At 32.9% G+C, this 23,578-nt stretch overlaps 1 protein-coding gene and 1 long non-coding RNA gene across 46 annotated transcripts; one reads left to right on the plus strand and one right to left on the minus strand.

Annotated features, from left to right (window-relative positions):
• Positions 1-7,702: 7,702 nt before the first annotated feature.
• Positions 7,703-11,977, plus strand: LOC107951564 (xanthine dehydrogenase 1). 45 transcript variants are annotated; one of them, XR_005911566.1, is made up of 9 exons: positions 7,745-8,328; positions 8,442-8,550; positions 9,079-9,223; positions 9,382-9,465; positions 9,769-9,874; positions 10,035-10,136; positions 10,261-10,354; positions 11,364-11,467; positions 11,544-11,687. XR_005911566.1 is itself a non-coding variant. In XM_041090611.1 (8 exons), the coding sequence occupies exons 2-5, from the start codon at positions 8,323-8,325 to the stop codon at positions 9,772-9,774; spliced, it is 546 nt and encodes a 181-aa protein (XP_040946545.1). In that variant the 5' UTR covers positions 7,755-8,035; positions 8,229-8,322; the 3' UTR covers positions 9,775-9,874; positions 10,035-10,136; positions 10,261-10,354; positions 11,364-11,687. The 45 variants fall into 45 exon arrangements, 15 of the variants coding, with proteins under 15 accessions (XP_040946562.1, XP_040946554.1, XP_040946552.1 ...); XR_005911579.1 differs by having other exon boundaries at positions 7,755-8,328; positions 8,404-8,550; XR_005911615.1 differs by lacking the exon at positions 11,544-11,687 and adding an exon at positions 11,761-11,977 and having other exon boundaries at positions 7,737-8,328; positions 9,079-9,465.
• Positions 11,978-13,544: 1,567 nt separating this feature from the next.
• On the minus strand, positions 13,545-14,714 carry LOC107952584 (uncharacterized). Its single transcript, XR_001698852.2, has 2 exons — positions 14,103-14,714; positions 13,545-13,965 (listed from the first exon to the last, which is right to left on the minus strand). It is a non-coding gene; the product is annotated as an uncharacterized lncRNA (long non-coding RNA).
• Positions 14,715-23,578: the final 8,864 nt, after the last annotated feature.

A 23,578-nucleotide genomic window follows, 5' to 3' on the forward strand; every position in this document is an offset into this window, starting at 1 on the left:
TGCAAAAAGAAATAGCACATTAAATCTGAATGCTATAAGTTGTAAAACAAGATAAAAAAGAAAAACAACTAGAAAAATCTGGTGAAGCTGATATTGTAGAATACTATAGTGATGGTGAACTCCTAGTTGTTTCTGCCAACAATTCTAATGTGAGCGATTAGTATATCCTTGATTCTGACTGCACCTTCCATATAAGTCCCAACTGAGATTGGTTTACAACTTATGAAATAGTATCTGAAGGTGTTATTTTGATGGGAAATAATGCTTCATGTAAAATCGCATGTGTTGGAATAATTAAAGTTAAGATGTTTGATGGTGTTGTCAAAACACTTAGTGACGTACGACATGTTCTAGAATTGAAGAGAAATTTGATCTCGTTGAGTACTCTTAATTCAAAAGGGTACAAATACACAGCTAAAAGTGAGGTTCTGAAGATTTCTAAAGGTTTCCTCGTTGTGATGAAAGGGTAGAAAAAAACTGCAAAGTTATATATTTTTCAGGGCTCTACTGTTACTGGTGATGCAGGAGTTGCTTCCTCTTCCTTTTCAGATGATGATATTACTAGACTATGCATATGCACCTGGGGCATATGAGTGAAAACGGCATGACAAAATTGAGAAAAAAAGGATTTCTTCATAGGCAAGGCATTAGCAAACTAAAGTTTTGTAAGCACTGCGTTTTTGGGAAGCAAAAGAGAGTTCGATTCACTATAGGAATCTATAACACGAAGGGAACGTTGGATTATATTCATTCTGATATTAGGGAACCATCCAGAGTGCATTCGAAAGGTGGAGCTAATTATATACTAACTTTTATTGATAATTTTTCCAGAAAAATTTGGGCGTTCTTCCTGAAGCAGAAAAGCTATATGTTTTTAACATTTAAGTCTTGAAAAACTATAGTTGAGAAACAAACAGAAAAACAAATAAAATATCTCTGTATAGATAATGGCTTGGAGCTCTGTTTTGATGAGTTTAATGAATTGTGCAAATCAGAAGGGATGATGAGGCACTTGATTGTTCTTCATACTCCACGAAAAAAGGCATTGTAGAACGAATGAACAGAACGATCATGGAGAAGGTCCAATGTATATTGTCAAAGGCTAATTTACAGAAGTTGTTTTCAGCTGAAGCAACATTTACTGCATATTTTTTGATCAACTGATATCTATCCGTTGTCATTGAGAAAAAGACTCTACAAGAGATACGGTCTGAAAGCCTGTTGATTATTCTGATTTAAAGATTTTTTGGGTGTCCTGTGTATGCTCATGTTGATAATGGAAAATTGTGACCAAGATCTATTAAATGTGTTTTTTTTAATATAAGGCTAGTGTAAAAGGGCATAAGTTGTGGTGTCCTGAAAATAGAAAAGTTATAATTAGTAGAGATGTTATTTTTTATGAAACTACTATGCTACCTAACTTATCTCTTAAAGACTCTTCAAATAAATAACAGCAAAAATAGGTGGAGCTTCAGATTGATCTAGTATCTAGAACAAAGTCGACTCTTCAAGTTAGTACAGAAAATCAGAACAGAGTCAATTCTTCACCATAATATTCTATTGGCAAAAGCAGAACTAGAAGATAAATTAAACTTCCAAAGAGATATGTCGTGGCTGATCTAGTTACTTATACTTTAAATGTGGTTGAAGATATAGATGAAAATCAAGATCCATATACTTATTCCGAGGTAGTTAGCTGTGAAGACTCGAAAAAGTGGATGTTTATTATGCAAGAAGAGATTGAGTCACTCCACAAGAACAGAACGTGAGATCTTGTGAAGCTTCCTAAAGGTAAGAAGGTTGTTCGTTGTAAATGGGTATTCAAGAAGAAAGAAGGGACTCTAGGAGTTGAAGAACCCATATATAAAGTAAGGCTTGTTGCAGAGGGTTACAGTCAGATTCCAAGTGTAGACTTCATAGATGTGTTTTCCCCAGTTGTGAAGCACAGTTCAATTCGAGCCTTGCTTGGTATTGTGGCGATGTATGATTTGGAGTTTGAATAGTTAGATGAAAAAACAACATTCTTGCATGGAAAACTTGAAGAGGACATTTACATGCAACAACCATAGTGTAACGCCCCCACGCCCGAGACCATCGCCGGAGTCGAGTATGAGGTGTTACTAAGCTTAGTTTAACATTTTTAGAACTTTGGATTATTGTTTCTACATTCACAGCTTTTAAGCTACTTGCGTCACAGTCACAAGAAAAATCATATCTTGAGTTACGAAACTCGAAATCAAGATCCGTAAATTTTCCCTGAATCTAGACTCATATACCTATCTACTAAATTTTTCTAGAATTTTTGGTTGGGCCAATTAGTACAGTTTATTAGTTAAAGTTACCCCTGTTTTAGGACTCGACTGGTCTGACCTCTGTTTACTACGAACCACATTTCTCTCTGTACAAAATTTATATGACTATGAGATTTGTTTCTACTAAAACTAGACTCAATAAGGATTTTGAGGATATAAAATATACCACCTAATTATATCTTTATAATTTATAATGAATTTCTAAAGTTGGAACAGGGGATTCAAAAACTGCTATGACCCTGTTTCACTAAAATTCAAAGATCTTCTAACATATAATTCCTTTACCTGTTTCATTTGTTTCATGTGAAACTAGACATAATAAGCTTCAATTTGATATTTATTCCATCACCAAATTCAATTGCTATGATTTTTAATAAATTTTCAAACTCGCATCAGTGTTGCTGTAGTATTCTGTTTATGGCAAATTTCATCCTTTTTATGAGTTTTTATGCACTAAGTATCTTAATAGTTTTCCTTAACATCAAACATAATCTACACTAACCATTTTCATAATTTATCATTATCAAGCATTTCCTCAACCATTCCACAACCATACCATAAGATCATTTACACAAAATAGGTATATTGCTATACATGCCATACTTAAATTTACAAGCCATTTACCAAAAGTCTTCCGGATAGTGTGACTGAGCCTTCGACCTATCCCGACTCTTGAGCTGGCTTGTCCAAAACTACAATGAGTAAGAAGGAGGGAGTAAGCATAAATGCTTAGTAAGTTCATATGCAAATAATAAGTAACATAACAAACAGTTATACCAATCAACATTAGCATACATCACTAAAACACATATCACATTTCTGATCATTTTTCATCATCTTATTACCTTATAGTGGTTGTATCAATACTCAACCCGAGGGTTAAATACATACCTGTCCAAAATATCCATTTCACATCACTCACCAATACTTCTCTTTACATCTCGAATATTCCTCCATTGAGTAGAATTTTACCCGTTGAACACATCGGAATATAATTCGGATACATGAATAATTTGCATATAAGTGCCACATATTCAATCAAGCAATCATGTAACCCGCCCATAAGCGAACTCGGACTCAACTCAACGAGCTCGGGCGTTCGCATCCATAAGTGAACTCGGACTCAACTCAACGAGTTCGGATGCCTAGTTACATCTCACGAACTCGGACTCAACTCAACGAGTTCGGACATTCGCATCCATAAGTGAACTCGGACTCAACTCAACGAGTCCGGATGCTCAACCATCCTAGTGACATGTCACTTGTATCCTAATATATTCCTAAGGTTCAAACGGGCTTTTTCCTCGAACACTTATCCTTGCCGTCTTCCGTAGAATGCCGAAATCAATACTCGGTAACAATTATATTTAACAAGTAGTTCACATAATTTACATATTATTTGAAATTAACCACAAAGCATACATTTCATAACAAAATTTAGCATAACATATAATTAACATCAATAATTTAAAAATAACCATTATGCTACATTATTTACACATGAACTTACCTTGGTACCAAAATACAAAGATTTTGCAATTTAGTCCACAATCTTTTCTTTTCCTCGATTGAGGTCGATTCCACGTCTTTCTTGATCTAAAATAACACATTTAGCTTATTTAATACTCACATTATCAAATTAATCCTTAACTCAAATTTTGGCAAAATTACAATTTTACCCCTAAACTTTTGCATATTTACATTTTTGCCCCTAGGCTCGGGATTAAACTTTATTCCTTATTCTTATGTTTTACAGCATGCTGATCACTTTTCTCTTCTATGGCAACATCAAATTCTCACTCTAACATGTACTTATGACTATTAGGTATTTTTACCGATTAAGCCCTTTTACTCGTTTTCACTCAAAACCGAGTAGTACAAGTTGTCTAACATAATTTAAAACACCATATTCTATCATAAAACATCAAAATACACAAATTTCACCTATGGGTATTTTTCCAAATATGAACCCTAAGTTGAATTATTGTTAGCATAAGCTTAATCGAGCTACCGGGATCTCAAAAACGTAAAAATCATTAAAAACGGGGCTTGGAATCACTTACTATGGAGCTTGGAAGCTTGAAACAAACCCTAGCTATGGAGAACCCTTGAAATTTCGGCCTAATGAAGAAGATGGACAAAAAATGGCTTTTAATTTTGTTTTTAATTCATTTTAATAACTAAATGACCAAAATACCCTTACTACTAAACTTTCCAAAAATTCCTTCCATGTCCTAATTTTGTCCATGAACTTAAAATTGGTCAAATTGCTATTTAAGACCTCCTCATTAATATTCCAAAACAATTTCATACTAAAAACTTCTAGAATGCAAGTTTTGCAACTTATTCGATTTAGTCCCTACTTTCAATTTAAGCACTTTAGGCATAGAATTTCATCACGAAATTTTCACACAATCATGAAATCATATCATAAACCTCAAAATAATTATAAAATAATTATTTCTATCTCGGATTTGTGGTCACGAAACCACTATTCCGATTAGGCCCTAATTCGGGATATTACACATAGGGCTTTACAATATCATAAAAAGAGGACTATGTTTACTTGTTGAAAAATTCCCTTTATGGCTTGAAACAATGACCAAGGTTGTGGTACAAGAGGTTTGATTCATTTATAACTTCTCATGATTTCAAAAGAAGTAGCTTTGACAGTTGTGTTTATTTGAAGAAGAATAGCGATGGTTCTTTTATGTATTTACTCCTCTATGTTGATGACATGTTGATAGCAGCGAAAGATAAATGAGAGATAAGAAAGGTCAAACTAAGCTCGGTGAAGGATTTAAAATGAAGGATTTGGGAGCAGCAAGGAAGATACTTGGTATGGAGATTCTCAAAGATAGAAAATCAAGTAATTGTACCTAAGTCAGAAATGGTACATTGAGAATGTTCTTTGCAGGTTCACTATATAGAGTGCTAAGCCTATTAGTACTCCTTTGGTGGCCAATTTCATACTTTCATCAGCTTTGTCTCCACAATCAAATAATGAGATTGACTACATGTAAAATGTTCCATATTCTAGTGTAGTGGAATCTTTTATTTATGATATGGTTTGTTCACGTCCAGATTTATCATATGTAGTTAGTGTTGTTAGTAGATACACGGTGAATCTCGATAAAGTACACTGGAAAGAAATTCACTAGATTTTGAGATACTTACGAAGCCCTACTGATGTTTGCTTATAGTTTGGAAGAAATAGAGATAGAGTAATTGGTATGTTGATGCTAATTTTGCTGGAAACCTTGATAAAAGAAGATCTCTCACAAGTTATATCTTTATAATTGGAGGTTGTGCAATTAGTTGGAAAGCCACCTTGCAAACTACTGTCACTTTGTCTACCACTGAAGCTGAGTACTTGGCGATCACTGAGGCTTGTAAAGAAACTATTTAGTTAAACGGGCTCTTTAGTGAACTCAATGAAGACCTTTAAATCAGTACAGTATTTTGTGACAGTCAAAGTGCCATCTTCCTTACGAAAGATTAAATGTTTCATGAGAGAACAAAGTACATTGATGTTCGGTATCATTTTGTTGGTGATATTATTGCTCGTGGTGATATTGTTGTGAGCAAAATTAGTACTCACGGTAATCCTGCAGATATATTGACTAAGTCACTTCCTATAACCAAGTTTGAGCATTGCTTAGACTTGGTTGGTGTTCATTGTTGAAGATAAACCCTTAAGGGGTTTCATGGAAGAGGTGGAGAATTTGTTAGTTAAAAATTCGTGTCAAGATAGAGATTGTTAGAATTGTGACCTAAATTCTTATTAAAATAAAATACAGGCTGCACAAGAAGAATTTGTATAGAAGTTTACTTCCTCTGTTTGATATTAATTTGAATAAGATGTTTCAAACTTACTACATTACTTATATTAGATATTGATTAGAATAATGTTTTCTAAACCTATAAATAGACGTACTCTTTACTCTTTGTAATTATTCGAATTCAACATAGTAAATTTTCTTCTCCTCTGCCCGTATTTTTTCCCCCGAAAGGTTTCCATGTAAAATCTAGGTATTCTATTTTTATTTATTTTCTTTGTGATACATTTCCATTATCGACATTCTATTTTTACAGTTGCAAATGCAGGAAGACGTGGGTTTGAGTGCGCTGAAGCGTATTATCCTCCTATTTATAGGTTAGAGAGGGGTTAGGAATCATTTTAAGTATTGTGTCAAAAAAAGCGAATATAATCAAAACATATAATAAAATTGTTAATAAAAACATTTATTACTATTAAATTATGATCACATTTTTAATTTTTTTTACAATTTACTACAGGAAAAAAGGGCTTTAGCGGCGTTTTATCAAAAAACGCCGCAAAAATTGAAAAACACAGAGCAATAGCGGCGCTTTTGGCAAAACGCCGCTAAAAACCAGAGCATTAGCGGTGTTTTTGGAAAAACGCCGCTAAAAACCAGAGCATTAGCGTCGCTTTTAGAAAAACGCCGCTAAAAGTCATATAACTCTTAAAATCATAAACACTAATCTATAACCCCTAAAACAATAATTATTAAAATTTATGGTTATACAATATATTAAATATTTTCTTATATAATCGTAAAAGAGATAGTATCAAATTTAAAATATCAAATTAATTTTGAATTTAAAATATCGAATTAATTATCATTATAGTTTAAGGTTTATGGTTTAAGATATATGGTTTAGGGTTTAAGGTTTATGAGTTAACTATGGTTTAAGATATATAGTTTAGGGTTTAAGGTTTAAGAGTTAACTAGTATTTGAAGGTTTATGATGAATTATGAATTTAGGGGTTAGTGTTGGAGTTTAAGGTGTAAGGGTTTGGGGTTAAGGGTCTAGGGGTTAGTGTTTATGGGATAAGGGTTAAGAGGTTTAGGGTTTAGATTAATTAGTATTTTTTAATTTATATATTAAACGATTTCTTATATAATTGTAAAAGAGATAATATTAATTTGAATATATTAACCTTATTATTATAGTTTAAATTATTTAATAGATAATACTACAATTTCAAAATTTCAAAATTACAATGACTAAAAAAAACAAAATTAAAGTAAAATGACTAAATCCACAACTTACATATAATTCAATGACTAATAGAAAAATAATAATAATTAAAAATATTTAACTTGTTTATATTTAAAAAATTAATAAATATCAAATGAAAATAAAATGTATATATTTATAAAAAAAATTAAAACAATATCATTAGGTTTAAGTAAATTTACTTTAAGTAAATTTACGTTAAGTATTTGTAAATATGATGTGTTTTAAGTAAAATTTAATTAGAGGTTTAACAGGTTAGTGGCGTTTGTTAAAAAAACGCCGCAAAAAAACAAAATAATTTAACGTCATTTTAATTGAAAATTTAGGGGATTAGTGGCGTTTTAAAAAAAAAACGCCGCAAAAAAACATAATTGTATACTTAGCCATTCAACCCCAACCCAAAACAGATTTCCCCAATTCTCTAATTTCTCCTAATCCCTAAATTTCCCCCAAAAGAATCAGCAGACACGATGAAGACTCATTGTTTTCCTGTCATTCTTTTTTAGCTTTGGTTATCCACCGGCCAAAAAAACACACGCTATAGAAGGGAGAGAGTTTTCGTGAGAGAGAAACCCTAAGTTTTCTCTGGCGTTTCTGGTTTTTGTGATTTTGAACTCTCTATTTTGAACCCTTCTCTCTTGTATATATATTCTGTTTAATTAAACATTTTAATACTTGTAAGGACTAGATTCTGGAGTAGGATGTTCCAGATATTCTTTCTCAACATAAGTTATTAGTTTCTGTTCTGGTTTCTCTTATTCATTTTATTCTCTTCATTCTCTCTTCCTCTTTTATGTGTTTTTACTTTTTAATGTTATAACCAGAAAGTAGAGTAGCAAATACCTAATCAGGTTCTTTTGGTCGGTAAAGACATTGGATTGACAGGAACGAAGCTTGGCTGCGATGAAGGTGGTTGTGGGGCTTGTACTGTGATGATTTCTCATTACGATAGAAAGACAAAGAAATGCATGTGAGTCTTTCTATCTGCCTTCTTTCTTCCAAATTTTTATGATGATGTAACTAAATGATTTCCTCCATTTCACAGAATCTATATAAGACAAATGCTTTGAAAACTTATTTCAGGCATTATGCTGTCAATGCCTGCTTGGCTCCTCTTTATTCTGTAGAAGGAATGCATGTTATTACAGTGGAGGGAGTTGGGAACCACAAATGTGGCTTGCACCCCATACAAGTAATATATGTTCTTTCTTCTGTTGGCCTGCTCTTAATGGTGCTTCCTTTTTAATTCTATTTATAGAAATTGGCTTAAATCTTGCGTGGAACTCTATTTTATTTGTATGGCATGTAGATCATGGTTGAAGAGTCAAGGGGTATTTTGATTGCTTGTGGTATATGTGAGAGAATATCTTGTATTCTTCTGTTGTTTTGGGTACACTATACAATTCTTCATCAAGTTTAACTTTTCTTTTGTAATCAAGATTGCTGATTGCATAACATGAGCGTATGTAAAACTTCCATGTTCCTAATTCATCTAGTGTCTAATTAGATGTAATATATGGCAATGATGCTTCTAAATTCCGTTTTTTCCTAAAACTTAGCTCGATGAAAATATTGTTAATGTCATGGGAAAGATAAGAGGAATTAAAGTATGTCTGGTTCAAATTATTGGAACTTAAGAGATGTGCTTTAAAAACCAACTAGAATCCTTAAAAGAAAGAATGTTCAGCTATTTCATTGTGACTTTCATGGATTTCTGCAGGAATCATTGGCACGTTCTCACGGCTCCCAATGTGGATTTTGCACCCCTGGATTTATCATGTCATTGTATGCATTATTGCGGTCTAGTGAAACACCTCCTACTGAAGAGCAAATTGAAGAATCTCTTGCTGGAAACTTATGTCGTTGTACTGGTTACAGACCGATTGTTGTTCTTATGTCAATATTATTGTCAATATTCTTACCTTGGACTAGGCCCTTTGAATATGTCAAAGAATTTAACCAGGCACATAGAAGGGATGATGATATTGCCATTGTGAATGCTGGAATGTGTGTCTGTCTGCAGGAGAAAAGTGAAGAATGGGTTATTTCAGATGCATCAGTTGCTTATGGCGGGGTGGCACCACTCTCTTTATGTGCAATTAAAACAGTATGTGAAGGTTCTATTTTTGCATTTACACTATTGTACCTACTGTTTCCTTGAAGATAGGGCTTTTGTGCCTTATCACTCTTCTAGGAAATGTCTCATGGTCTTTTCAGAAAAATGTAGCCTTTCTTTTAAATACCTATTCTTTGGAATTTATTCTCAAATATGCTCATTTTTATAAATTGGAAAATAATTTCAAACCGTTGGTATTTAAAATAAAGGCTATATTTTTATAAAAGTGACAAGTCTCTTTTTATTAGAATTTCTGAAATAATACGATGAGATGGATTCACATTTTTCTTCCAGGAATAGACACGAACATAATATTACTGTTTCATTTGTTCCCTCTTCTGCGAACCCCCCCTCCCCAATGAACTCAAGAACTCAAGCGGACAACTTGGCCTTGGAAAAAGTAATAGCTAAATGAGCTCCTTTTTATTTGAATGCTTATAATATTTAAGTTAAATTATTAAGTTGCCTATTTGTCAATGCTTTGTTTTCTTATTATTAGCTTTATTGTGTAATCAGCATATTCTCACTTGTTTGGGATGAACGGCATATTGTGCATACAGAGGCTGCGAAAGCAGTTCATAAGCCAACCAAAGTGGAATGCTTGAGCGGGCTTACAATTAAATTGGCTGCTTTGGGTTCAGAGCACACAGTTGCTGTTACTGGTATGAAACTAAAAATGCTTCACAAGATATAGATTCTATTTTCTTACAGTACTATTTTGGATATGCTTTTGATATGTATGCTTGGATGTAATGTTTGTATTTCCTTTTCTATGTACTTCACCAGATGGAGGTGAGGCTTTAAGTTGGGGAGCAGTTGCATCTGGAAGACTTGGTCATGGCCTTGAGTCGAGCATTTTTGGTTTTTTAACAAGCAACAGGTTACATTTTATGTTTACTTGATTATTGGCTGATATAAGAGAGCCTTCAGCTTATCCTTTCCTTCTCTTTTCTTTTTGGTAGTGCTTGAGGCAGGATTATTATTTCATAAGAGAAATAAATATTAATACCTATTGGATTATGCACAAGCACTGTGCTGTGTGCCCCAAAATCCAGTGTGAAAGTACATCATTGTGTCATAGCTCAGCAGGGGGTAGGATTTAATGACTGTTTACAAGGATTAGATTTTGTCGGTTCGAGTGTTATTTTGTCCCCGTTGATTGAGACTGAATCAAGTGTAATGTTTTTCCTTAGCTTAACAATTTTAATGCATTGTTATTAACCTATACCAGCATTTTCATCATAATTGAAGTTGATTTTGACCTTGTTTGCTTATTGTTTTTAACACTATCCAATTACTTTAACATCATTCCAAAATCCTGCCAGTCTAAAAGACTTGGATTCCTGTTTCTTGCTCCATGCTTCCATCTTAAGCAGATACCTGTTGTTGACTAGTTTTCATATCAACTAATTGTTTAATTGGAAAATGACATAAACTTTGAAATTTCTTCATAAAACATGCTTGATATATGTAACTCCAACATCAATGCTTTTTCATATGAGCGAACTTTTTTCTATTGCTATTTTAGCATCATTGGTAAGCTTTTTCTAAAAATTAATCATACTGTGATATATGCTTAAGTCTCATACTCGTTGGTTTCCTGAAGGACATTATCATCTTATGTTCCAGTAGTGTTATCAGCTAGGGCTAACATCTGTCCTTTAGTTCTCTGTGTTCACTTTTTGTGCTCTATGTGAAAATGAATTTTAGAATTAAATCCAAGTTAATGTTGTTCTTGTGACTCCAAATGAAACCTTTGTTACTTCTCATTTAAGGTAGGAAAATTACAAGAAAAGAGAAAACTTTGCTACTTCTCAACTCTTGATTTTTTTTTTAATATCCTTTTTATGCTATAGTTGTAACTTTATTGTGAGGATCTCGTGCTGCAGTATCCTGTTTATTTCGCTTTTGAGAATGATGAAATTGATACTGTCTTGGCGGATATCAAGAAGAATGATGCGATTGGTCAACCTGCTACTGCAACTACTGGAGGGTCAGTTCATAGTTTTTTGGCTTAAAATTGATACTACATATCCAATTGTTGTATAAGGATGCTCGTTTGATGTCAGGGAACAGATCTAGCCTGAACTGCTACCTGTTTTCAACGAGGGATAAAATATTTTACCTGTTTTTCTTGTTTTATTTCTCAAAATATTGTTGAACGATCATTTTCTAGGTTGAGGCCCAAATAAGTAGTTCACTTATTTTATTCATTTACATTTTTACTTTAATCTTACACCAAGATCAAGATCAAGATCAAAGTACTTCACTAAGTTATATATGCAGGCATTGCAATGAGAGGTGATGATGATTTGACATTATATTCTCACCAGGATGAATTTTGTTTTAGAAATTGTAATACTTTGTGTGTCTCTGCGTACTGTGTGTGTTTTTTTATGTATTAAATTACATATTGAATCAATGTTTATGTATTAAATTTAAATTCATTAATTTTTATATTTAGTTTTGAAGTTTAAATTTTAATGGAAAATTTAATTTAATTAATATTTTTTATTTATCCTTAAAAATATATAGTTTAAAGTTCAAATTTCAAAAATTAAACATAATATAATATTTAACATAAAAATAAATATTATTTAATTAAAATAAAATATTTTTTTTAAAGTTCATGATTTCTAGTGGCGTTTGTGAGAAAAGCGCCACTAAAGGTCCTGGTCTTTAGCGGCGTTTTTAGAAAAGTGCCACTAAAGGTCATGGTTTTTAGCGGCGTTTGTAAAAAAAGTGCCGCTAAAAGTCATGGTCTTTAGCGGCGTTTTTTTAAATAAACGCCACAAATTCTTGTGGCGCTTGCTATAGAGGCGTTTTTTGAGGCTCTTGTGAAAACGCCGCTAAAGGCCAAAAACAACGTCGCTAAAAGTCTGTTCTCCTGTAGTGTACAATATACCTTGCAACTTTTTAAAATCAATTTATTTTTAAAAATAACAATTTAATAATATACTTATTTTACTCTTGCAAGAAATACAAACTAGTTAAGATCTAAAATATTCGAATATCAAAATATCAAAATATCTTAAAAGATAATTTTTATTTTATTTTTTATTTGCGTGCCATGATCTAATAGAAATTAATTGAACTGATTTGGAAAAAGTAGTAAATATAATAAATATTATAGGTATAAGTTCAAATTTTAATATTTGTAATTTTTTATTACTTTTTTAAATAAGAAAAAGATAAAACAATACTCTTATAATAATATAAATTATTTAAAATATATAAAGTTATTTTAGTAATTTCTTTGATTAAGTTGGTTGGTGTCGAGTTAACTCCTCACACCAGCTTAGTCACATAGTTAAATAATAGTATAGATTTATTTAGGATAAACTATACCATTAGTCATTAAATTATTGGTAGATTTTTTATTTGGTCACTTAACCAAAAAAAGTTATAATTTGGTCACTAAAGTATTCAAAAGTTTTCATTTAAGTCACTGGGCTGTTAAAGTCAATCCTATATTTGGTTTCTCTGTCTGTATTGCCTGCACTAGTCGAAAGCTCTCTTTTCTTTTTTTCTACAATTCAATTTTTTTTAAGAAACAAGTTTGGATTTGGATGTCACAAATTTGCGAACCAAAAGTTAAATAATTTTTTTCTCTGATCTCCGAGACTAACTGTCAAATCGATTTAGATCTAATGCATGTTGTACTACTTATTGATAGGTTCTAATCCCCGTACCAATTGTCAAATTGTTGCTTGGAGTTCAATGGTAGTACTTTTTTTTAAAAGAAAAATTTAATAGCTCAATGACTTAATAAAAACTTTTGAATAGTTTAGTGACTTAAATGAAAACTTTCGAATAATTTTGTGACCAAATTATAACTTTTTTTGTTAAATAACTAAAACGAAAACTTACCCATAATTTAATAACTAATAGTGTAGTTTGTCCATTTATTTATAATTCATCTATTATCTTTTATTTTAATCAATAATAATATATCATGTCTTATTTACTAACCAAATGTTCTCCTTTAAATAATAACAAACATTAGTGATTTATATATATGTCTTTATAGTGGTCGTCATCAGCCATCAACCGTAGCTCAGCAAGTGATGGAAAAGATAAGAACAATGGAATTTAAAAGAAAAGGACAGTCACTGTTGTTCATTTTCCTCAAGCTTTTAACATCTCACCCCAAAAGTCAAATCACAGCCACATGCATCCCTTTCACCCAACAACACATACAAATTAAAAAAAAAATTAAAATCATATGGACAAAGAAATTTCAACTTTATTATTGTACTAGCTAGCCACTAATGCTCCCATCCACTTCATTTTATAAAATTTGCAAAACATTTATTACCTCATATATGATGAAACCATGAATGTGATGGTGAAATTATCCAGTGGCTGGCTGCTTCATCGTAGCTGCCGCAGGAAAATGGCAACTTCCCAGCCAAGTTCTCTAGCAGTGACTCTACCATTTCAGCTCCTTCATCAATATCTGCACCTTTCTCTTTACCACTGTTTGTTCAACTGCAATAATGGTTATGGAGATGATGGGAGAAGATTCATCAACAACAGTACTGCTGCTGGTGCTGCCATGTTAGGGTTGCACCATCAGCTGTATCCTCAAATTTCCAAAACGATTAGTTACCAAACGAGAATCACACCTGGTATACTCCTATCCAACTGAGAGCCCGAGATACGTGGTATCATTAGTAGCTACTTGAAAAGATAGACCACCCGTTTCCTCACCATGTTTTTAGTGGGAATCCTCTTATTTTTACGAGGGGTCATCGAGAACTATTAAAGTATAACAACCTTTTATTACCATAGTATTATTACCATAGTAAAGAGAATATCAAAACAATATTACGTTTGGCGACAATCCACAAATGACCAACTTATCACCTAACCAACCACACATTGACCATTTCCGAGAATTATCATTAATGTGGCGCTACTAGATAGAAGACTTTTCTATAAATATCCCAAAGAAAGATGAACAAGGGATAAAATCCCTCGCTCCTTCAGCAACCTTAACGCCCTAAGTCTTTTGCACCTTGTCTTCGGCTCATAGCCTCCTCCTCTCCCTCCTCACTTACTTACACCTTCTGATTCTTCACCTGATTAGGTGAATCGACCTCATTTGTACTACTATCATCTCCTCTCTTATTAAGGGAGAAGTCAGAGGCTAACAGGGGCTCCATCTTTCCACTACAGCAAAATAGAGCGCCGCTAAAACTTTTTGCGGCGCTTTTTAAAACGCCGCTATAGGTACCGCCACAAAATTTCGTGGCGTTTATTTAAAAAAATGCCGCTAAAAGTCATGGCTTTTAGCGGCGTTTGTTTGAAAAGCGCCGCTAAAAGCCATGACTTTTAGCAGCGTTTGTTGGAAAAGCGCCGCTAAAAGTCATGGCTTTTAGCTGCGTTTGTTAGAAAACGCCGTTAGTTTTGACAGATTTGCTATATATTTTTTTCACCAATATCCAGCCCTTCCTGCATTAAAATCCAACCAAATACAACAAATATAATATAAAATGCAGCCAAAAATAGCAAATTTAGCATAAAAATACAACCAAAAATATTAATTCTAAATGATACTTCAAATTTAACGAAAGATATATGATATAATTAATAAATAAAGTATAATTTAAAATATTCTTACAATAATGTTAAACGTGACAAAGTTAAAAACATTCTTACAATGAGAAAACTAATGTCTAAGATGGCGGCTTTTGCGATTGCTGAAACATCTACATCATCTGCTGAAGCTGTAGCTGGAGGTCATCGTACTTTTTGCTCTGCTCTGCTGCCATCACTGCTGCCTCTGCCTCCCTCGCTCGTGCCTCTGCCTCCCTTGTTGCTGCCGCTGCCTCCCTCGCTGCTGCTGCTGCCTCCCTCTCTGCTGCCTCCGCTCTAAGTTGTTGCTGGAGTTCTTCATATTTTCGTTGAACCTCGGAAATTTGTTCAACCGTGTTCGCTTGCATTTGAGCTATCTGGTCTCTTAACCTCTGAACTTCAGCTTGAGCTTGACTTCCGGAAGGCATGTATTGCTGGGAGCCGGATCCAAAATATTGGGTCGGGGTAACACCAGATCCTTGAAATCGAACCCGACCGTACCTTTCAGGACCCAAAACTTCAGTGATAATTCTGTTATCAATGTTCTCAAGATTAACAGAACTATCAGTCGAAGCAATTGCTTCATATTCCACCTTCTTCTCCTTTAGTTTCTCCTAAAAAAGCAAGTAAACAGTTAGAAACGAAATATATAATAAAAATGAATGCAACATAACTTAACATTATTTAAAACTACTAACGATGAATTGAATTAAATAATTATAATTAAAGATTATAAATATTTAGAATAAATCAAATATTAAGTAAATATACCATAATTTCTCCAACTTCGGATGTCATAGGAGATCTATCTTTCTTCCTATGCGTAATCTCAAAAAGCTGAAGGCGTCCAACTTTTTGTCCAGATTTGACTTCCTACAATATAGTAGTAAAAATATTATTTAATAGTAGAAAGTTATTAATATTTGAAAGAACTAATAAATTCATAATACCTCGGCCTCAGCTACAGAAGCAAAACTTCTCGACCCTGCCGTGTGCGTGCATTTTTGTTTTTGCCTGCTGCTTGTTCCAACACACTCACAGTCCTACATAATGAAATTATTATTACGTATATAGTAAACACTATATATAAGAGTTTGGAAATACGCAATACCTCTCCTTTCTTTGAATTCCAGAATCGAATCGCATCTTCCCACAGGTACCTCAGCATTCCCGGCGGGACATTTCTTAATTTTTCCTCGAGGCTTATGTCTTTCTTAAAATATTGTTTTTTTAAAGTGCTTTTATTGTCTCTCCATTTTTTACCCAATGCCTTCTTGATATAATCATCGGAGACCTCAAAAGCAAATCTCTCCTAAAAAAGCACAAGTTTATAATGTAAAAATAAATAAAACTTAAACCAAAGTATTATAAATTACATTAACATTTATTTACCTTAATATTAGTGAGAGCCTGATTTTTGTTGCTATCAGGCATGTGATGCCATGATTCATAGTTGATGGGCCACATATTGACATTTCGTGCTAAAATGCCCAAATAGCCTGCTAAAAGTCGAGCTTCAGATCCAACAGGCTGACCATGAGTATTTCTACTTACTTTGACATGCTCGACAGGATCTAAGTCGTATAGATCTCTAAGCAGCGTACGTCCTCGAACTCTGCGTGTCCCACCACTTTCAGCTGAAAAATGATATACTATTATTGTATTAAAATTGACAAATAAATCAATAATAAAAGTCAATACATGTAAAATGAACTTAACATTACTTTGAAATTCTTCAGGCTCGTCAAGTGTCTCCGGCACATTCGAAGATCCAACAACTGTCTGCTGTTCACTATTTCCTTCTTCTGAATTTGGAATATTCTGGACAATACTTAAATCTCGTAATCTTCTTCTACGCATTTTTCCTGCAATACACATAAAATAGTTAAAGTTTTAGTAACAAATTACAACAATAATAGTACATATAAAATAGTTAAATTATATAACTTGACCAAGATTAAAATTATAATATTACATATAATTAAAAAATCATAAAATCTTACTACATCATTATTCGTAAATATCTTCATCCACATCATGTCGAACCCATTGATGTTGTGTACTAGTACTAGGGATATTTTCATCTAAGTTTTGTTCTGGAAAAGGTAATGTTTCTGATCTTTCGACAATGTCATCTCTATTTCCATTACCCATGTCAAACAAGTCTCTAGGGGTGTTCCGGAGTACAACATACCAACCCTCATCAGTTGGATCTTTCGAAAAAAAAACTTGTTTCACTTGAGAGGAAAATACATATGGCTCGTCCATTAATTGTTGTCCAGTGTGAATCAAGCGAGAGAAATTCACCATTGTAAAACTAAATTGATCTTTTTTAATTCCTCGAGCAGTATTAACATCAGCCCAATCACACCGAAATAAGACAACTTTCCATCTGCCATAGTAATCCAACTCAATAATGTCGGTAAGAAGTCCATAATACTCCACATTACCCTCAACCGGATTACTGTCCCTAGCATTAGCATAACTTGTAATTGAAGAATTAACAACAACTCCACAATTTTGAGTTCTCCTCATTCTCTCGTGATACTTTGTATGAAATCTGTATCCATTGATAAGGAAGGCACTATATCTTTTTATTACTCTGTTCGGACCTTGGAAAAGCCATTTAACTTCGTCATTGACGTCCTTCCCACCCCAAACCTATTGGATCGAAAGTAAATTGAATAATTATAAATGTATTATGTAAAAACATTCTTATTTGATTAACTAAATTTTGTGAATATATGTAACTTATTAACTTTAGTTACATACTGTTTGGCTTAACCATTCATGAAAAGATTCTGTGAATAACTTATTAATCTCTCGATGTTGTAATCTTCGAGAGCATGCACGAGATCTCAAAATTTGTTTGTACTCACTATGTTAAAAACAAGTTTAATTTGTTAGAAGATAAACAAATCAAAACGACGAATATGTGATGAAATTTTAGAACTTACTTGCGTAACGGTTCAACTAAATCATGGTGAAAAAGTATGTATCGATGTGCTTGTATCCACGATATATCATCTAATTCTGCAATTTCAACTTTGCCGATTGATTCTCCGTAACTTTGGAATAAATAAGTTTTGGCCAAGTTATGATCATTGACCCTAGCATTTCTGGTTGGTCTATTCAATCGTGTTTCAACATTTTCTAAATATCTAGAACAGAAGGTCAAGCACTCCTCTGCCAAGTAGCCTTCAGCAATTGATCCTTCTGGATAACGCTTATTGCGACAATAAGATTTCAATTTGCTTAGGAACCTAAACACGATATACAATATTTATTAAAAGTTGTAACTAAATGTATGGAGTCGAATGAATAAATACTTGAGAAATAAATTAGCACCTTTCTATAGGATACATCCATCGATAAAAAACCGGTCCACCAAGTATTGCTTCGTGAGGGAGATGGATTACCAAGTGCACCATAATAGTGAAGAAGGAAGGTGGAAAAATCTTCTCCAAATTGCATAAAGTCAAAGCAGCTCGATCCTGTACTTTCTTAAGTTCTTCAACATCCAAAACTTTGCCACAAATAGCTTTCATTATATTGGATAGTTCAATTATACAAGACGTCACATTTTTTGACATGCAGGACCGTAAAGTAACTGGGAGTAAATCTTGCATCAAGATGTGGTAATCATGTGATTTTAATGAATATAATCTTCGATCTTTAAGACTCACACATCGATATATATTTGACGCATACGCATCTGGGACCTTTATATCCTTCAACACCATGCAAAACACCTCTTTCTCTTTCTTTGACATTGAAAAAATAGAAGGCGGCAACCGATACTTCCCATTCGGAAGTACTTGAGGATGAAGATCACGCCGAATTCTCATGTCAACTAAATCAAGTCGAATCTGAAGATTGTCTTTTGATTTTCCATCGACATTTAAAATTGTCCCAATTATATTCTCGCAGACATTCTTCTCAATATGCATGACATCAAGATTGTGGCGTAAAATGTTGTGCTCCCAATAAGGCAACTCAAAAAAAATACTCCTTTTTTTCCACAAGTCCGCCTCATTAGGATCATCCTCTTCGTCAGATTCATCATCAGATTCATCCATCGATCTTCTCCTTGTTTGCGTGATAGGTGGTTGATTCATCTTCCCGTAACTAAAGTTGATATCTTTTAACATAAACAAGATTTCAGATCCACCGGTCTGCTCAGGAGCTCCTCTGTACTCTTCAGTACCGTCAAATAAAGTCCTCTGAAATCTAAATTTATGATTTCCATCTAACCACCGACGATGGCCCATGTAAGAGAACTTCTTCCCATTATACAACCACTTCGAACAAGTTTGCGTAGCACAACAAGGACAGGCATAACGTCCTTTAGTACTCCAACCTGATAAATTAGCATAAGCTGGGAAATCATTAATTGTCCACAATAAAGTTGCACGTAAATTAAAGTTCTCCTTTCTTAATACATCATATGTCTCAACACCCGACCATAACTGTTTTAACTCTTCAATAAGTGGCTGCAAATAGATGTCAATATCATTTCCGGGACCTTTCTCTCCAGGGATAATCATTGATAAAATAAATGAAAAGTGCTTCATGCAAATCCATGGAGGCAAATTGTAAGGAACAAGCACTACAGGCCAAGTACTGTACAAAGTACTCATAATTTTAAAAGGATTAAAGCCATCAGCTGCTAGCCCAAGCCTCACATTCCGAGGATCACTTGAAAAGCTTGGAAATTTACTGTCAAACGATTTCCAAGCTAAAGAATCAGCAGGATGCCTTAATAATCCATCATCGGTTCGTTGATCATTATGCCACCTCATAGAATCTGCCGTCTTTGGCGACATGAAAAGCCTTTGAAGTCTTGGTATTATGGGAAAATATCGCATAACCTTGACTGGCTTCTTTCTTAAATGTGCCGTACCTCCATCCCCATTCACATCTTCTGTATTCCCGTTCATCCAACGAGACTTACCGCAAACATGACAAGACTGTTGGTTCTTCTGATCACCCCAATACAACATGCAGTCATTTGGGCAACTATGAATTTTATCGTACCCAAGGCCCAAATCTTTTATTAGTCTCTTCATATCTTGACAAGACTGGGGGATTTTTGCAAACGGAAACATTTCTCTCAGAAACTCTAGCAACATTGTAAAAGAGTTTTTGGTCCACCCTCCCAAACATTTTAAGTGAAAGACACGAATACAGAAGGACAATTTTGAATATTTTGATCCCTCGTAAAGTTCTTTGTTCATTTCGTTAAGTAAATTGTAGAACTTCGCCGCTTCTTCATTTGGCTCCTCATCAGGTGCACTTGTTCCCGTTTCGCAAAAAACATTTCCACCAATATTACAATCGTCGGATGCAATAAAGTTAGGTGGAAACGATTGTTCACCATGATTGTGCATATTAAATGCATCCCGCAACATACCTTCCATGTCATCTTGTCTAACATACTGATGGTAAGTATTATTAGAATAAGTCGGATTAATAGTTGAAGAAGTTCCACTAGATGTACACTCTCCATGGAAAATCCATTTTTTATACCCCCGAATAAAGCCGTCAACAATTAGATGTTCGTAGACAACTTCACGAAAATGCCAATTAATGTTGCCACACTTCTTACACGGGCAAAGAATCATATTCTCTTGGCTTGCATTTTGAAATGCAAAATTTAGAAAAGTTTGTACTCCATTTCGATAGGCATTGCTTACCCTTGAAAATTTCATCCAACTCCTATCCATTTCGTAGTTCTTGAAATCTAAAGTTAACAATAAATTGCGTTTACTAAAATAGATAATATATATCAAGTATAAATTATCTAATAGGTGCAAACTAATTCAGGCAGGGGGATTTTCAAGTGTATATTTATATATTACGTAAGTTAAGTAAGCTTTGTAAGTTATGTAAGTTATGTTATGATATACATTTATGTAAGACATGTAAGTTATGATATGATATATATTTATGTATTATGTAAGTTGTGTAAGTTATGATAAGATATATATTTATGATATATATTTGGAGTATTATGTAAGTTGTGTAAGTTATGATATGATACATATTTATGAAATATATTTATGTATTATGTTAGTTGTGTAAGTTATGATATGATATATATTTATGATATATATTTATGTATTATGTAAGTTTTGTAAGTTATGTAAGTTATTATATGATATATAATAAATATTAAGATAAATATTATATCCCTTTAAAAAATTATTTTAATTAATCCAAAATATGTAATTTAAAAAATTGTGTCGTGATTAAATTGCAAAATATGTGTCGTAATTTAAAAAAATTGTGTCCTGATTAATCCAAAATAAATTAATCCAAAAATATGTAATTTAAAATTTAAATAAATTTATCCAAAATATATATGTCGTGATTAAATTAAAGTGAAATAAAATAAAATATTTAAAATAGAACTTTAAATACAATTTAATTTAATTCAAGCTGCTATCGCACTGCAATTAAATTAAAGCGGAATAAAATAAAATATTTCAAATTTTGGATCAATATAATAGAAAATTTTAAATTTATTTAAAAATTAAATGATAAATGAAATTATATTAATTGATAAATATTGAAATATTGAAATATATTTAAAACGTTGATAAATGAAATATAAGCAAATCATTTTAAAATTGATAAATATTGAAATACATTAAAGCAAAAAAATAAAAAAATAAAACATTTTAAATCTGATAATATTTAATTACACTTTTTTAATAATTGAAACTATTAAAATTTATAAGTAAACAAATATCATATTATAAAATACCTTAATTGTTTTATATTACATGAACTAGTAATATGTTATTAAATAAATAAAAATAACTAATTGTATATCTTTGAATAATAATTATTTTTATTAATAAGAATAAAATTTTAGAATCAAAACTAAAATAAATAATAAAAATTGAATTAAATAGTCAAAACTTCTAACTAGAGTTCGAGAAAACCCGAACCTGTAACAAAGGGAGTTAGAAAAAATCCAAACTTCAGAAAATATGAATCCGACAAAACGTGAGCACGAGAAGGCCGAAGATAGTAACAGATCAGAGTCCGAGATCAATTTGGCTCGAGCCCAAGATAAATTCAATCCTGTAACAAGAAAAAACTAGATTTTATAACTCAACGGCTATAATAGACATTAAAAAAATAAGACTTCAACAAGAACTGTCTACCTGTGTTTCAACAATCAGCTTTATTGCAACTTTTGTCAATAGATAATGCACCTAAAGATCAAAGCATATGGCATTCAACACTCAAAATTCAGCAATAATAACCCATAACACGGAATGAAATTTAGCACAACCTTATAAAATTTAGCAAATTATTTTTTAATGAAATAATAGACTAAAAATATTAGTAGTTTATTTTGGAAAAAAATAAAAACTGACCCCTTATTTTAAAATGTACTTGTTTCGATTGTACACTCAACAACATCAAATTGCATTGGTACACTCAACAACATCAAATTGCAGATCATTCTAAACAAGCAACTAACAAAATGCACATAGCTCCCTTCCGTATTGCAGGAGAATCATTTTGTGTTACCATTTTATGATTACTCCTTATTCTAACCACCTAACTACAACTCCTCCTGTGCCAATGCTATTATTAAAAAGGAATAAGCCTTTATACAATGAGTAACAAATTCATTACATGCTATTCAATCTATCCATCGAAACAGCTAAAAACGTTTGAGGAAATAACAAAAATGTTCCTTGGATTAATGAGTTGACATTGTTACCACATTCAACACAACAATTGTCGAGCCGGAATAGTATCAATCTAATAACATGATTAGAGATATCAACTGATCAATATAAAACCTAGCAAACATTTCATTGAGTTAACCAATTGCAACATACAGAGCAGAACTAATAAACCATTCAGACAATATATATATGTATGTAAAGAAACTTACCTTAGAGAGTTTAGTTCTGATGCATGGACGTTATTAGAGATTGATGCACTTTTTGGCCTGCTGATCAAAAATGAAAATGAGAAGGAACAACTAACTCATATAAAGACGAGCAATAGCTTGAGTATGTGAACATCGTTAATGACCATGTTAACAACATAATGATCAAGACAAAAAATAACGGGCAAAGCATGGCTCATAAAAGCCCAATTTCACAAATAGAAATTAGAATTGCAGTGTTCCCTTATCCCCTCCCAAAATCCATCATTAAGGCAACCAACCTGTGAAGAACAAAATATGCAGTCTTTGGCTGCCCCTTCCCACCTACTCCCCTCCTCTACCCGCCGACATTTGCCCCCTTCCCCGCGCTCCACCACCATCAAATGCCACCTCCCTTCCCCAAAGCTTAAACCCCAAAACCCCATTCCCTTCCTCCCCTACAACTTACCAGAATCCAACCAGTCTAATTTCAAGCCATGAAAATAACAAAAACAGTCCAAAAGAGAACTTACCAAATTTCTTTCAAGCCGTTCCTAGCTTCAAATGTGCTCCTTCCCCTTTCTTACTACCGCTTCCTTTAACTGAACATTTACTGGGGATTTTAGA

This window comes from Gossypium hirsutum, chromosome A02, assembly GCF_007990345.1.
Source record: "Gossypium hirsutum isolate 1008001.06 chromosome A02, Gossypium_hirsutum_v2.1, whole genome shotgun sequence".
Lineage (NCBI taxonomy): Eukaryota > Viridiplantae > Streptophyta > Magnoliopsida > Malvales > Malvaceae > Gossypium > Gossypium hirsutum.